At 43.8% G+C, this 14642-nt stretch overlaps 1 protein-coding gene across 1 annotated transcript; it reads left to right on the top strand.

Annotated features, from left to right (window-relative positions):
• Positions 1-465: 465 nt before the first annotated feature.
• Positions 466-13810, top strand: FAM181A (family with sequence similarity 181 member A). Its single transcript, XM_031592882.2, has 2 exons — positions 466-512; positions 11591-13810. Exon 2 carries the CDS (start codon positions 11661-11663, stop codon positions 12525-12527), a length of 867 nt encoding a protein of 288 aa, XP_031448742.1. The 5' UTR covers positions 466-512; positions 11591-11660; the 3' UTR covers positions 12528-13810.
• Positions 13811-14642: the final 832 nt, after the last annotated feature.

Below are 14642 nucleotides of genomic sequence, written 5' to 3' on the forward strand. Positions count from 1 at the left end.
AAAGATGACACAGTGTGACACAGCTGAACTGACACAAAATGAATTAACCCAGGAGCTGGAGCCTGGGCTACCAAAACTGTCCAGGAAATCATAGCTGGATAATTAGTGAATAATTCTTAGAAGGAAAAAGAGCTTTATTTGGTCCCAATGAATTTCTGACAAGTATGCTTGCATGAATATGAATTAAAAGAATAGCAAGAAGAGAAAGAAGACACTAATGCATCTGCAACAAGGCAGAGAGGATCCCATGACAGAAATCTGTGGCATTATTCAGCACAGTTTGTCCAAAAGGTGGCTGCAGTGGAAATGTTAAGTCATGGATTGAACCAGTGATTGAGCACCTGGTGGGAAGGCAGGGCCAACCCAGGGGGGCTCAGGTGCATGCAATGCATCTGAGTGACCAGAAGGGGTGGAGCCAGGATCCACCCCTTCCCAGACCTCATTTAAGGGTTGGCAGTGGAGGTGAGGGTGTCTCTTGCTCAAGATCCCTGCCTACTTTGGCTCTTCTAAAGGTAAGCAGTTTTTCTTCTTTTGTTTCTGTATCTGTGATTGCTCTGTTTGGGCTTGTTTTCATTTGCTGCAGCCTAGGATTGTGCTAGTCTGCTAACGTTGCTGTATTTTCTACCTCATTTAAGTATTATAGTGGTATGTAGTATCGTTAGTGTTGGAAAAGACTATTCAGACTGCCTAATTCAACCATTAACCTATCCCTACCATACTGCTAACTGTATTTCTCCAAGCTGTATCCACACATTTTTACATATCTGTGCCTCCAGAGGTGATTATACCACCATCTTCCTGGGTAGCTGGTTCCATTGCCTCACTGCTCTTTCTGAGAAGAATTTTTTTCTCATATCCAACCTAAAGTTAAACAACAAAAGTTGCTTGTGGACAGTTTGATCCCTAGATATTTTGGGATCACACCATGCTTATAGGTCTTCTCATGGATCTATCACATCTTCCCTCAACATGTGTTCAGCAGCATCCTCAGTCTGGCTTAGTGTGTTACACTGGTACAAACCCTGTATGGGGAACTGGCCCATGGGTGGTACAGGTGGCTGTTCTTATGCAGCATTCCCATCTGGTGTGGAATGCTCATGTATCTGTGCTGCTTTTCATAGACCGTATCTGAACACAATTGCCACTAGAGTGCAGAGAACATCAGGTGTGTGCAAAACCTCAGAACAATCTCTGTCAGAATGCATTTTCTTTTTGCTGTGTGACATTGTAGAATGACAATCTTCAACAAATTGATGTTGAAAACAACAACAACAACAACAAAAAAACGTTACTAGCATCAAATCTCTACTAACCATAAGTAAATCAAAATCCTGAAGACCTTGGGAAGTTCTCTGAAAAACAAAAGATTCTGCTGAAAGAAAATTCCTATTTGTAGCCTGCTTTAACCAAGTCTTGATTGCTTGTGGTAGTAAACAACATGGTGAACACTTCTCAACACCTCTATACCTGGAAGAACAATTGATAAATGTTTTCCTGACAGAGTCCTCCTATTGTTAAATTACTGTGCGTTCGTTTATTGATATTATTTATTTCTTCTCTATTTTTAGAGAAAACTGTATGATTGCATAGCTATTTCTCTCTCTTGTAACATTTGTCTTAAGAATTTTCTGAAGTTTAGCTGCATAAAAAAACAAGTATATATGGTTGGAAGGAGATGTGACAGCATGTGAGTTATCGAGGCCTGAAAGGCTGCCAATTGGGTTTTAATGTTTGAAATGAATATTGCTTATTTCACTTTCAAATAAATCTTTGCAAATGTTCTGGGAGCTGATAGGGTGCTACCTTATTTTGGACAATATTTCTCCTTTTTTCTCCCTATTATCATGATTTATATTTGCTTGATATTTCACCTCTGATATTTCTGGTTTCCATTTATTAGAAAACAGGGGAAGGTTGCTTTCCATGATATCTTTTTCATGTTTCATAAGTTAGGGTCTTAAATGACTGATTTCTGGCTGAGTAAGAAATAACAAATTCTCCACTGTCACAGTCTGCATTTTATGAGGCTACGTTGCTCTGAGCAGCTGCTGCCTAGTATAGGGATTGCCCTGTTACAGCAATATCGTGTCCTTAAACAGCTGCAGATAAGCAAATTCACAGCCTTACTGAGAATGCACTATAAAAAAATGCATTTCCATTGGTAATGAGTAAAACATCTACAATACTTTCCATCTGAAATGAACTTTAAGCTAAGGATACCAGCAAGTAAGAAAAAATGTCACTCGAGGTGGCCAGCAGCCTCCTGGAAACAGTGTTGATATTTCTGCTACAGGAATGGGCCTTGTGGCAGAGTCTGGATTGAAACATCCCCTCAAGTCAGTGAATTTCTGGTCACATGCATGTCCCTGTAGACAGCTGTGGTGTTGTCCTGCCTCAGGCACAGAAGCTGAACTGCTGGTATATGTAAGAAATGTTGGATATGAACACTGAGATCCTATGCTCACCTGCCACAAATTTATCCCGCATACAGGAATTGGTAGGGGAATTAAAAAATAACTGGGACATCTTTGTTCTCTTCTGGTTCTAGACTATTTTGGTACAAAAAGCTCCCAAATTGACTTGATTTCCTATGGGCTACAGTAACATTGGTGTCAGCCAAAGAGCCTGAAGGAAAAGAATATCATGATAACTCCTATCACTTCCTTACTCTCAAAACCCACTTCTACAGAAGCAGGGCTGGATGAATTGAGTAGTAGCAACATTGCTGATTCAAGACCCCACCGGTAATATTTAAGAAAAGGAATTCTGGCATGAGATATCTTTCCAACTATTTCTCAGTGCTGAAGCAACACAAACCACTCTCCTTTCTGTTCTTTTTGCAAAAAATATCTGTGGTGTTTGTTTCAGAAAAATGGAGTGAACCTACAGCCAAACCTTAGGCTATGCAAACAACTCTCACTGCCCCTCTACCCAAGGATCAGAAGAGGAGAGGTAGCATTTGTTTTATTCATGACCCTTGTGAGCTAAATTGGGGGGTAGTAAAGCTGTGTCTGGATTTACATGAACAAACCACCCACTGAAATGCAGTCTTCAAAAATCCTGATTAAAAAGTTGGACTTCTCTTCTAGCTACAAGCAGCCCTCTCACTCTTCTATTGGAAGAATTTTACATAAATTAAAATTAATGCATTTTTTCAACTAGGTCAGTGGAATGTAAATGTTCTGTTCCGGGGAGGATTATACATCGTAATTCAGTTAAAGGATGCACAGCACAGATCAATCCTGCTGCATTTATCAAAGCAGAGCTGTTTGGAGCAGAAAACAACCAAAGTTTTTCTAACATACACTTTACTGCAGTATTTGAAGGCCCATGAGGCTGAGGAAGGTATTTCTCTGACTTGAGAGAAACCTCAAAATCATAGAATCGTGGAGTTGTGGGGTTGGAAGGGACTTGTAGGGATCATCTAGTCCAATTTCCTGCTAAAGAAGGTTCCCTGCAGCAGTTTGCACAGGAAAGTGTTAGGCAGATCATGAATTTCTCCAGAGAAGGAGACTCCACAGCATCTCTGGGCAGTTTGTCCCAATGCTCTGTCACCCTCGCAGTAAAGAAATTTTTCCTCATGTTTTTATGGCCTCATTATGGTTTTCTAGTACCTAAAAGGAGCTTATAAATAGGAGGGAAACTGACTTTCTGATTGTGATAGCACAAAGGGAGAATGGGTTTTAACTAAAAGAGGGGAGATTCAGCTTAGATTTTAAGAGGAAATTCTTTATTCAGAGGGTGGCAAGGCACTAACATTACTCAGGTTAGCTGTGGATGCCCCATCATCCCTGGAGGAGTTCAGGGCCAGGTTGGATGAGGCATTGGGCAGCCTGGTCTGGTGGGGGGCAGCCAGTCCATGGCAGGAAGTAGGAACTGGATGGTCTTTAAGGTCCCTTCCAACCCATTGTTCTATGATTTATGTATCACCCTGGCTTGGCTTTTCTGTTTGGGTATGGAGTGCACATAAACACATGCACTGAAATGAATGGTTGCACTGATTTCCAGCCACAAGAGGGAGAGACATCAGAGCTAAGCAGGCATGTGGCTGTTCTCAGAACTGGACTGTGGTAGTTATTTTGACAGGCTGGAGAAAAGATGATGTGACTGAGACTGTGATACAGCAACTAATACAAAATCTTCTCAAAAAGATAACATCTGTCTTCATGACAAATGGCACATTGAATTATGCTAGTTCCCCTTAGAGCAACCTAATCTTTCTTCTAAAAACAATATCACAAATAAATCTTCCAGAGTTTCAGACTTTCTTTTATGAGCATTGAAACACAATTGCACGAATGCAGAATAGCCCCAAACTTGTAAATAGTAGGTGGAAGGAAATGAGGCTTTGCTTTTCACAGAATTCCAGTGTATTTTTTCTGTGCCTCATGCTCCACAGCCTTACCCAGAATATATTTTGCCATTCCTTATGGTAAGATGTGTTCTAGTGAATGAAATCAAATGTTTGTCAAGTTCATCTCGGATGATAGCCTATGTGGATATTGAGGGAAGGACACAAGGACAGAAGAAGTATTTGTATTTGATTTGTATTTCATGTTCTCTTTTGGCAATCAGAAGTCCTTGAGCGACAGGTTTAAGGTGAATTATTCAGCTTCATCATGGTCCTCTATGGCATGACTTTGTCTAAGTCCTTTTTAAACTCATTAATACTTTGGCAGCAAGACCTACAGATTAATGTATCTCACCGAAAATTCATTCCTTATGGTTTAGACCTAGTGCATGGTAATTTGATTTATTACCCTTAATTCCTGCACTGGAGAAACAGAAATTAACCTTTTCTTCATTACCTTCTCCATTCTGGTAGTGATTGGATACATTCGAATCATACCCCTTCAGCTTGTTTTCTTTCTGAACTGAAGAGGACTAACAGTGATTTAACTGCTGTTCTCTGTTCTGATTTATTCTCTCATTCAGTAATTTCAGCTATTCAGATTACCTTCTGATTATTGCAGAGCAATACGTAAGGTTTTCAGATAACTCATACCTTTGTTTAAGTTATCCAAGATCTTTTGAGTGTTGCTATCCAGAGATGTATAGGTAGTTATTTTTTTCCCAAGTGCCTTACACTGCACTTGTCAATACAGAATTCCATCTAGCACTTCACTGTCAGTTGGTATTATAAGCTCCTTCTGCAACAGTCAGCTTTAGCTTTGATTATTATGAACAATTTTGTATCACCTGTGAACTTTGCCCGTTTAGTCTCTTTTACATGCAACATCAGAGGAAGTGAACAGCATCAATGCCATCATAAGTCTTTGAAGCTCTCCTGAAGTAAATCTGCCTCCAGTCCAGAGGAAATAATGCTGTATTCTGTATTTGCACAACTACCTTTTCCATTAATCATCTTTGGTCCTTGGGATGGAGGCTGGTGTAAACTCTGTGTTGATAGCTCAGCAATTTCATATTTGAGCTCCTTCAGCATACTTGGTTGAATGCCATCTCATTCAATTTGTCCAGAAGGGTCTGTTTTCTAGAGGTGCTTCTGTACTATCAAGTGTGTTTCTGATGAGGACCTGTGACATGGCCTTGTCTGAAGCTTAACAATCTCACTATCAAAGCTCCAGCTCTGGGAACAGTGCAGGTACAATAACTTGTTTATCAGAAAACAACAATCTTATTCCTCTTCCAGAAAAACCAGTCCCCAGGGGAAGGGTCCTGTGTCTCTGAGTTAAGCTCTTAGACTAAGCATGATTCCTCCACCAGTTCATACCTGGGCATTCTCTCAGAATCTCAAATTTAAATTCTATCCTTTATAACTGGGAAGATGCTTTGAGTATGTTGCATTCCAAACCTGGAGTGCTGGAATGGGCACTGTATTTTGCATGTAACGCTGCAGAGTAATGTATTTCTATGAACTATTGTCCAAAAAAAAAAAAAAAACCAACAAAGGCACATAGCAAACTCTGCTGCAACCCACCAACACTCACATATAAGTCTCAGAGAACAGAAATATTGTGATATTCCAGACAAGTAGAGTGCTAATCTGCTCCAAGTAACGAGCTCTTGTGCTTTTAACAGAAAACTCCTGGGGGAACCGAATTCTACACCTGTAGAAATCCATGCACAAATCAAATTTGGCTTCAGTGGGAGTAACGAGCCCAGAACTGCTGTAGCAAACACCCATTTCAGAGAGACTGACTGATCACTGATGCTTCACTTAATATTAGTTCTGTGATTTATTCAATTTCTTCACTGCAGTATGTACTGCAGATCCCATTTCAATCTGAAATACCTAATGCTTTATGGAGGAAGGACTGGGTACTTGTTTTTGCAGCTTTTAAGAGATTAGCCTTTTCACATGCTCATATTTATGTCTGTGCTTTTTAATCATTTTGTAGTGCTCATCAACAGAAGCTATCTGTATTATTTGGCACAAGACTTTTCAGTGATCTCAAAATACTTAATTATTTGAGAATTACATAAAGGAAACTATATTTGGCCCTGATGCTGCTCAGTGCATACTTGATGTATGTGGAAGCAGGATTTAAACCTCGAGAAGGACCAAACCAAGACCAGGCTAATTTTTACACATTATCTGATTCACCAGGAAGAGAGGCAGTGAAAAGCAGGATGAGCTTTGATCATGTCTAATTACAGAATACATAGATATCACCATTGTCATGACCTTGCAATAATGTTATGGTTTTTTTCCTTCCCAGAAAAACGAAAATTTCCTTAAAGAAACAGCTGTGTCCTGCCTGCAGCCTGAAGAAGAATGGCATTAGTCACATGCAGTTCAACACGTAGCACAATTGTAAAGTTCACTCTATGAGACTGACAGGAGCTATTCACATCAGCCCCCTCCACCATCTGCCTGAATGGCAGCGGCTGTGGGGTGGTGACAGCCCCCCCCTCCTGCCCCAGTGCTTGGGGACAGACTCTGAGTAGGCCCCATGTGCGGCAAATCAGGGTTTGAAAGCAATGAGAAGATGTCACTCAGGTCAAAGCAGATTGTCAAGAGAAAAAAATGGGGAGGGAAGAGTCAAAGCTAGTGGGAGTACCAATTTGCTGTTCTCCTGGGGAAAAGGTGTTAGCTCCATTATGGTGAGAAGCAAAGAGAACAGCTGAGTCTGGGGCAAAATCCTATATCTCCCTCCTTCCTCACTTCCTGAACTTAGAGGACTTGGATTTGGGGACAGGCTCTGAGTCCAGAGGGCAACCTGCTGGAGGATTGAACGCAGTCAGTGTCCCCTCTTGGTATGCTGCAGGACCCCTCCTGCAGTCAGAAAGGTCAGACTGGATGAAGGAGTGAGGTTCATTTTCATCCTGTCACCTGTTTTTCTTCTAATTTCCAGATGGTGACTTCTCTCCTCAAAGCACAAATTCCTGCTATCAAACCTTGGGGAGTGTGGCCCAGCATCCCTAAAATCTTTTCAATTGCAATAACTCTTAAGGTCACCCGATTCTTGCAGTATGATGTTAAGTAACATCTCCTACTTTTATGCCACTGGCATATCATTAACATCTCCTTTTTTCTCCTCATCTCTCCAAAACACAACAAACTGAAATCTTTGGTGAATTTTCAAAGTAAATTTTTTTACAATTTCTAAGCTTTGTTTTTAAGTAAAAATCTGTTTACTACTTTTTTTTTTTTTTTTTTTTTTTTTTTTTTTTAAAATAAATGGAGATTGCCTAGTTTTAACTTGCATAAGAAAAAGATTAGAAGAACAGTGCTTAGCATATGGACATATCCAGATGAACAAATGCTTGCCCCAAATCAGGGAGGGGCAAGAAGCTCATTTCAACCCAGTCCAGCCTGGGAAGTATACTGGCACTGCAGTATGCAGCATAGTTATACAGACAGCAGGCTGAGTCCTGTGACAATGTTTATTACTCAAGCTAAGACGGTGAAAAAGTGTTCTTTTAGGAGAGAAAAATGCATTTTGTGTAAGCTAGTGCCAAAACAGTGATTTTGCATCACCTCTGTGCTACTCAGATTTTCAGTAACTGCTCTTTGCTTTACTGATCATTACAATAGTAGCAACGAGTTGGGTATTTGTGCTATCTCAGTTGCTCAGTGCACTTACTGCACTGTCTCCTCTCTTAATGGTTTGCATTACTGGGTCTGCTCATGCAGTCCTGGGATGATGCTGATGTTGGAATATCTGCGCTGCATGAGTGCCTGAGTGTAGAAATGAGCTGGAAGATGTTTTAGGGTAGAATTGGCTAAATCGTGACACCAGTTACAATGAGTGATGTTTTTAAAACACTTCCTGGGTATTTCTGTGGAAGAAAATAATTTCTCAGAGTTTCTGCATGTCTGGGAGAAGCATGACTGCATCCTTTTAGTGAATGGGTTTATTCCTGTGCTTCACTTATAAAAAGGAGTTAGAAAATTTCACATACCAAAAATTCCCAAGAAGACAGCTGTCAGGGGGTGACATGTCAGATATGAAGTGGCTCTCCAGCTGGTCCCTGTCTGCATGCTGGGAAGGCATGTGGAGACATTTTTTCAATTGCTGTACTAGTTTGACACGTTCACAGTGGAAAATGATGTATCATTCTTGAGCCTTTGGTTGGTGGACACTTCAAAGTGCCCTGGATCCTCAGAGAGGAGTGCCCTATTGTTAATTGTTCCTTTCACATGTACATTGGGATGAACATGGTGAGAGCAGTGAGGAACAAAAGGGCTCCGGTGGTCTCTTAGGGAAAACCCTGTGCAGCTCAACCTGAGTCTGACCTTGAAAGGGTGGGTTGCTCTGCTTCTTAAATCCTGCTTGCTGGTTCATTCCTCTTCAGCTCCCTGCCGTTACCCAGCTGCAGGGGAAAAGGATGCTGGAGCGGCAAGTGTGGTGAGGCATGGGAAGCTGCCACGTGGTGGCCAAGGAGCTATGACCTGGGCAAGTGGCCCTCCTGGAAGGCACAGGCATAGATGGGCACTTGGAGAGAGCTTCAGTGGCGTGGGAGGAGTGCTCGGCTCCCCATACACACAGCCATAAATCCCCTATCTTTCCTGTAAATCCCCTATCTTTCCTGTAGATCCCCTATAATTGGATATTGGACTCACAGTATATTACATGAGTTTCTTAGGCCTCTAAAGACATGGTTCATTAACGTCCTCAGAAACTCCTTTGCTACCAGGCACCTGTCCCACATCTCTCTTTATCTTCCTTAGCACTTGGGGATACAGTGTACGTGTTGTTCAGGGTGTGGTCAAATGCTCAACACAGCAGGAAATTTGTTCCTCCAAATAGAGATAAGCATCTTGTCAAATGTGCTAGAAAACACTTCTCTCTGTAAACTTAGCTGCAGAGGAAGAACCTGTGTCAAGTCATAAAGAGGCCGGGCCCCAGCTAGTGTATCCCAAAATAGATGCTTGAGCAGATGACTGGAAACCTCCCCAGTGAAGATCTTACTGGAGAAGATTGCATGTAGACGTGCATCATGATGGTGTGAGGCAGATGATGGAAAGTCAGCTGCACTAGGTCTCCTGGGGAGGAGCTGCTTTTGGAATAGAAACTGAGAGGAGATAAACCCCATTGCCTCCAGCAGTAAGAGCAAAGCTGCCCTTCACTTTGCCAGTATAATCCTGTCTCAGACAGCACAGAAGTGCCCTCAAGGCTTTCTACCTTGCCATCACATTGCAACTCACTGCAGTAATGCAAAGGCTCTGTGGCATCTTCTGCTGTGCAGTGTCCTGGCCCAAGGTCTCCCTAGATCTGCAGCACCTGAGTGCTGCCACTGAAATATATGGCTTGGGTTGGACTGGGAGAAATGGCATGAAAATGGGGTGTCAGCACTGAGCACACTGGCATAGGAAGACTGGAGGAGTCCTCAGACCAGTGTACAATGGTACAGTCTAGATCTTGTCCTTCTCTAAAGAAAACTGGATTAAAAGAAATAAATGAAGAATGTTGCATTTTTCAGCTCTCAGACCATTGGTGCCTTATGTTAGCAAAGAAGATTTTTATTTGTAAAATGAGAGGTAGCTGGGACTTCAGCCCCTGCTTTCCCAGGGCTGGCAGCCTTTCCCTGGCTGTGGGCAGGCTTAGCCTGCCACTGTCCCTTTCCTCCCATCCCTGGGGTGCTGCAGGCTGGGAAACAAGAGCTGTCTGTGGGAGGCAGTGGATCGCAGGCTGGTACATGGGGCTGAAACCAGCTCTACATCACCCATGTATACCAAGGGCAGCCTTCCTGCTCTCTCCTATTCCCCCAGATCCCAGTTTTGCTGCGCTATTAAGTTATTGCCACCCCTCAGGGACAAGCCTGCACGAAGGCAGAGGGCTCACATAGCTATGCATCAGTAAAGGAAGCAGCTCAATTAGCATTTCACACGCCTTTTCTTCCCTCTCTTCTTACCTTCCCTGCAGCGGGCATGCTTTCCCCTTAAAGGATTGTCCTGTTTCTGCTCCTTGCCAGCGTTGGCAGGGTGACAGTAGTCGAGTGTGCAAACTTGTGCTATTGTCCCCAGGCCAGGGGGAGTCATGGAGACCCACTAATATGACACAGGAAAATGTTTGCTGATGGCAATTCTATGGGCTTTGTCTAACTCTTTCTCCATCATGACGACTCGATTTAAGTCTCTAACTGACTACAGATGCAAGAGTACTATCCAACTCCATCCTTTTGTCCGGGTAGTTTGAATGGGTAATTCAGCTTTTGTGTAACTCAATTGAGGGGGCAAACATAAAGACAAGATTCTTGAGCGCTCAAGCTCCCTTTCCATGGATATCTGCACATCTCTTTAGAGATTTGTTCCTTTCCTACCTTTTTCTGACATCATCCTCCCCTTAAAAAAAAAAAAGTCTCTGATGGGGAACGGTTAAAAGTAGGCTAGCCCAGTCCCCCATATTACATTGTCCTGTGCCAATGAAGCATGGTCAGTATCAGCCCCCAGACAGCTTTGGGGAGTGCATAGAAAAGGGTGCCTAAACTTTCCTAACTCATCGTCGGCACTCTTCCTTTGGATTGTGCCTTTAAAAAAGAAAGGCCTTGGTAGGGGTGAAGAGGATAGGGGAGAATGGTAGAAATCGCGGGGAAATGATTGTATTTATTAGCTGTCTTTCTGTGGCTGTCCCCATGGTGACAATTTGTGATGGCAAAGAATGTGAGAAGGGGAGGCTGATGCCTGATTGGGATGCTTTGTATTTGGCAAAGTGGCTCCTGATTGGTCTGAGAGAGCCCCGAACTCGGCAGAGTCGATATTCATTCAGCTTGCTCAAGTGCTCGCTCAACTGCCTCCACACACACTGGCTGCCTCCGTCTGGCCTGGCAGTGTGTAACCTGCCTAACGAGATTAGCAGGAAGGGGCTCTTCTTCACCAGCACCCACCGGAAAGCCCCAGCGTGCCGGGTGAGTGTCCGCGCTTGCTTGCAGGGACACAAGAGCAGCTGCCTTGGCTTCTTCTCCCCACCTATGCCTCACCTAAGGAGATTAAGTGAGCAGCCCTGTGCCAAGGCAGTGTTGCGGGACTGTAGGTGCATGGCAGCCTGCCTGCACAGAGGTGAGCTGGCGGACAACCTGTATGCTTAGCTGAGAAGTTTGACGCCTTCTCTCCACCTCCTGCAGTGTTCTTGATGCTTTTTGGATGCAGGCTTCACACTCTGAGTCTGCCCACCGTGTCTTGCAGGTTGGCCAAGGCTTGCCTGAAACGGATTATAAACATTTAATGGGAAATTCTGCACAGCACGTCCAGTGAAATGGCATCGGACAGCGAGGTAAAAACCCTGCTGAACTTTGTCAACCTGGCCTCTAGTGACATCAAGGCAGCCCTGGATAAATCTGCTCCCTGCCGCCGGTCGGTGGACCACAGGAAATATTTGCAGAAGCAGCTGAAGCGTTTTTCTCAGAAGTACTCGCGGGTGCCACGGTGCCACCCTGCCAAGCCCCTGGAATGTGGCCCACGCCGTGGAGCAGAGGACAGGGCCCGCAGCTGCCAGCCTGAGGTGCCTGAACCTGGCCCCCTCAGTGGGGCTGCCACTGAGAAGGTGCTGCAGGCAGCCGAGGTGGAGGAGAGCCTGGCGGGGGAGCAGGCTGTGCCAGAGCAAAACCCTGAGGTCAACAGGCCAGACCAGGTGCCCATGAGGAAACGACAGCTTCCTGCCTCCTTCTGGGAAGAGCCGCGGCCGCCACAGAGCCTCCCAGCCAGGGGCTTCCCCCCAGTCCCCGAGGGGCTACCAGTCCCCAGGGACCCTCCTCCCTTTGAGGGGAAGAAAAGCAAAAGGAACCAAGACAGTATTGGACCTGAGAGTCATGAGCCTGCCCTGAATGCAGGGGAGAAAGACGCCACTGGTGTACTCTCAGGCCGGGTGGGTGCCTGGACCTGCTGCCCCTTCCCCTGCCCTGGGCCAGCTGTTTACCAACCCCCAGGAGCGCTGCCTCCATCGCCTTTCCCAGGGCTGGGGCTGTGGAGGAAGGGCACTGCTACACTGCCAGCCGAGGCACAGCCCTTCTGCAAGGAGGCAGAGGGCACAGGGCAGAAACTGTACAGGCCTGTGGTTTTGAAACCCATCCCTACCAAGCCTACCATCCCCCCACCGATTTTCAATGTTTTTGGCTACCTTTAGCCAGAGGAAAGGGCCAGAGTGTGTGACATTGGACAGAATAACCCCTTAGAGGGAGTTGAAGCATCAGGTTGGGCAATGGGCACAAGGAGCTGGTCGAGTGTGGAAGGAGCTTCCATCCAGAGATGGTGTTCGCCCCTGCACAGGCTGGAGTGAATTAGTAACTGTACAGCCTCCATTCTTCTCTTCCCATGCAGGTAAAAATCAGGAATAAGCCCTATGAATCTGGTGGCATGGCATGTGTGGCAAATCAGACCTTTTTTATGGAAGCACATTGTTGGAGCCATGGCAAGCAGGGCTCTGGGCCACTCATAGTTTTGCTGCAATTGTAACACCTCGGAGACCTCTTCCATGTGGGAGCATCATCCTGGGTTGCCCTGCAGGCACAGCACTGAAATGAAATGAATTAAACTCACTGAAACTGTTTTTGTATGTTTAAGTAATTTTGGAGAAGTCAAGATATTCAGGTCACTTCCTTTTGCGTGCAAGAGACTGGAAGGACAGTATTTAATGTGGAAACTACATTTGTGAATTGATTTAAGCTCTTCTTGTGTGCAAATACTAAGAGAATTGAAAGAAAAAATAAAGGAAGAAGGGAGGTAATTTTATTCTGGTGATTCTGCAAATGCAGTGTGTTTACTTTTGCCCACTGAGTAGATGCAGGTTTAATTTGCAGCTGCTGGTGAGATATGACAGCTGAAATCTCTGTTTATTTAGAGTGATGTAATTCAGATTTAATCCTGATACTGGGAAATCAATGGGTGTTAAACTGGTGCAAATGGGAGCAGAATAAGTTTCTGTTTCATAAATTGATCCTCATCAATAAAAATATAAATAAAAATAAGGTGTTATACATCAAATACAAAAACATAAAATATGATAGAGAAATGTTTATAGTAGCTTGCCCTCTTTTTTCTCTAGCAGGGATCTTTTCTTTTGTCTGATTTTAAGATACAGTCACAAGACCTGGCTACAAATGATCTGCCTATTGTTTTCTTAATTATTTTGGTGAATTGGCATGCTAAAAGACAATAGGTGATTGTTTAAGTTAAGCTTCTCTTAAACCCATTGAGAAGGTGTTGCTAAGTCACAGAAGATGAGACCTGAAAGGTTTAATATTTTGTACCTCGTTATTCAGTTATACTGGAATAAATCACTGAGATCAAGAGACATGTTACGAGGGGAAGGGAGGGGGAGGACGGACAGAGAATGGGCATCTGTGCCCTCTCTGGGACTGAACCTGCTCTTCACGGAGTGAATGGGAGCTTCTCTTGGGACTCGGCAAAAAGTGACCTTGATCTGGTTGGCCCCTGGCTACTGTAGTGCTCTATCACTCCTGGTATCTCTACAAAGAGAAAAACAGGCCGTGCTTCTTTCAAGCACACTGCAGTCATGAAAAAATTATCATATTAAGCCACCATAGAGTTTAATTTTGGATCTTCTGATGGGACTTGCTGTTATGTAACCAGACTGCAACTGCAGTTAGGATATAAACTACTCTCAGGCTGAAAGTAGTTTATTCTTTCCCCAAACCTCTCAGTTTAAGCCACTGATGCTTATTTCAATGGAAATAATGGCTGTAGTATGTTAATCTTTCCTTGTTTCATATACATATCAAGCATACGTAGACTGCTCTTTTAAGGAGACAGAGCATGTACCTGCAACTCTGTGCAAGGTGCAAAGTGGTAAGGAGCTGGTATAAGAATTCATGGCATCAGATTTGCTCTTGATCCAGATATGAAGATGTCCTTATGTTTTTGTCTTTTTGGGAGAAAGAATCCATGAGGAGGCAGAGGCCCTCTGATTTAGTGAACGGAGAATTATGGATCTTAAATTGCAGAGCTGGAGGCAAGGAAATGTATGTAATTAGAAGCCCTTTCTCACATAAGCAACTCTGTATCACTGTTGTAATCCAGATGAAGCCAGATGCTGAATCTCTCTCATTGTTGCCAATGCAATGCACTCTCCTTGGCATTGCTCTTCATGTGGGTGACTGCTGTGGGCTAGTGTTACTTCTGGAGTTCAGGGGAGAAATTTGAAAGTGGAGTCCACTAGACCGTGGATTTCATCAGTTTTAAAATACTTGGCAAAGTGAAGATCTTCTGTAGAAATTTTATT

This window comes from Phasianus colchicus, chromosome 5 (genome assembly GCF_987193195.1).
Source record: "Phasianus colchicus chromosome 5, bPhaCol1.hap1.1, whole genome shotgun sequence".
NCBI lineage: Eukaryota > Metazoa > Chordata > Aves > Galliformes > Phasianidae > Phasianus > Phasianus colchicus.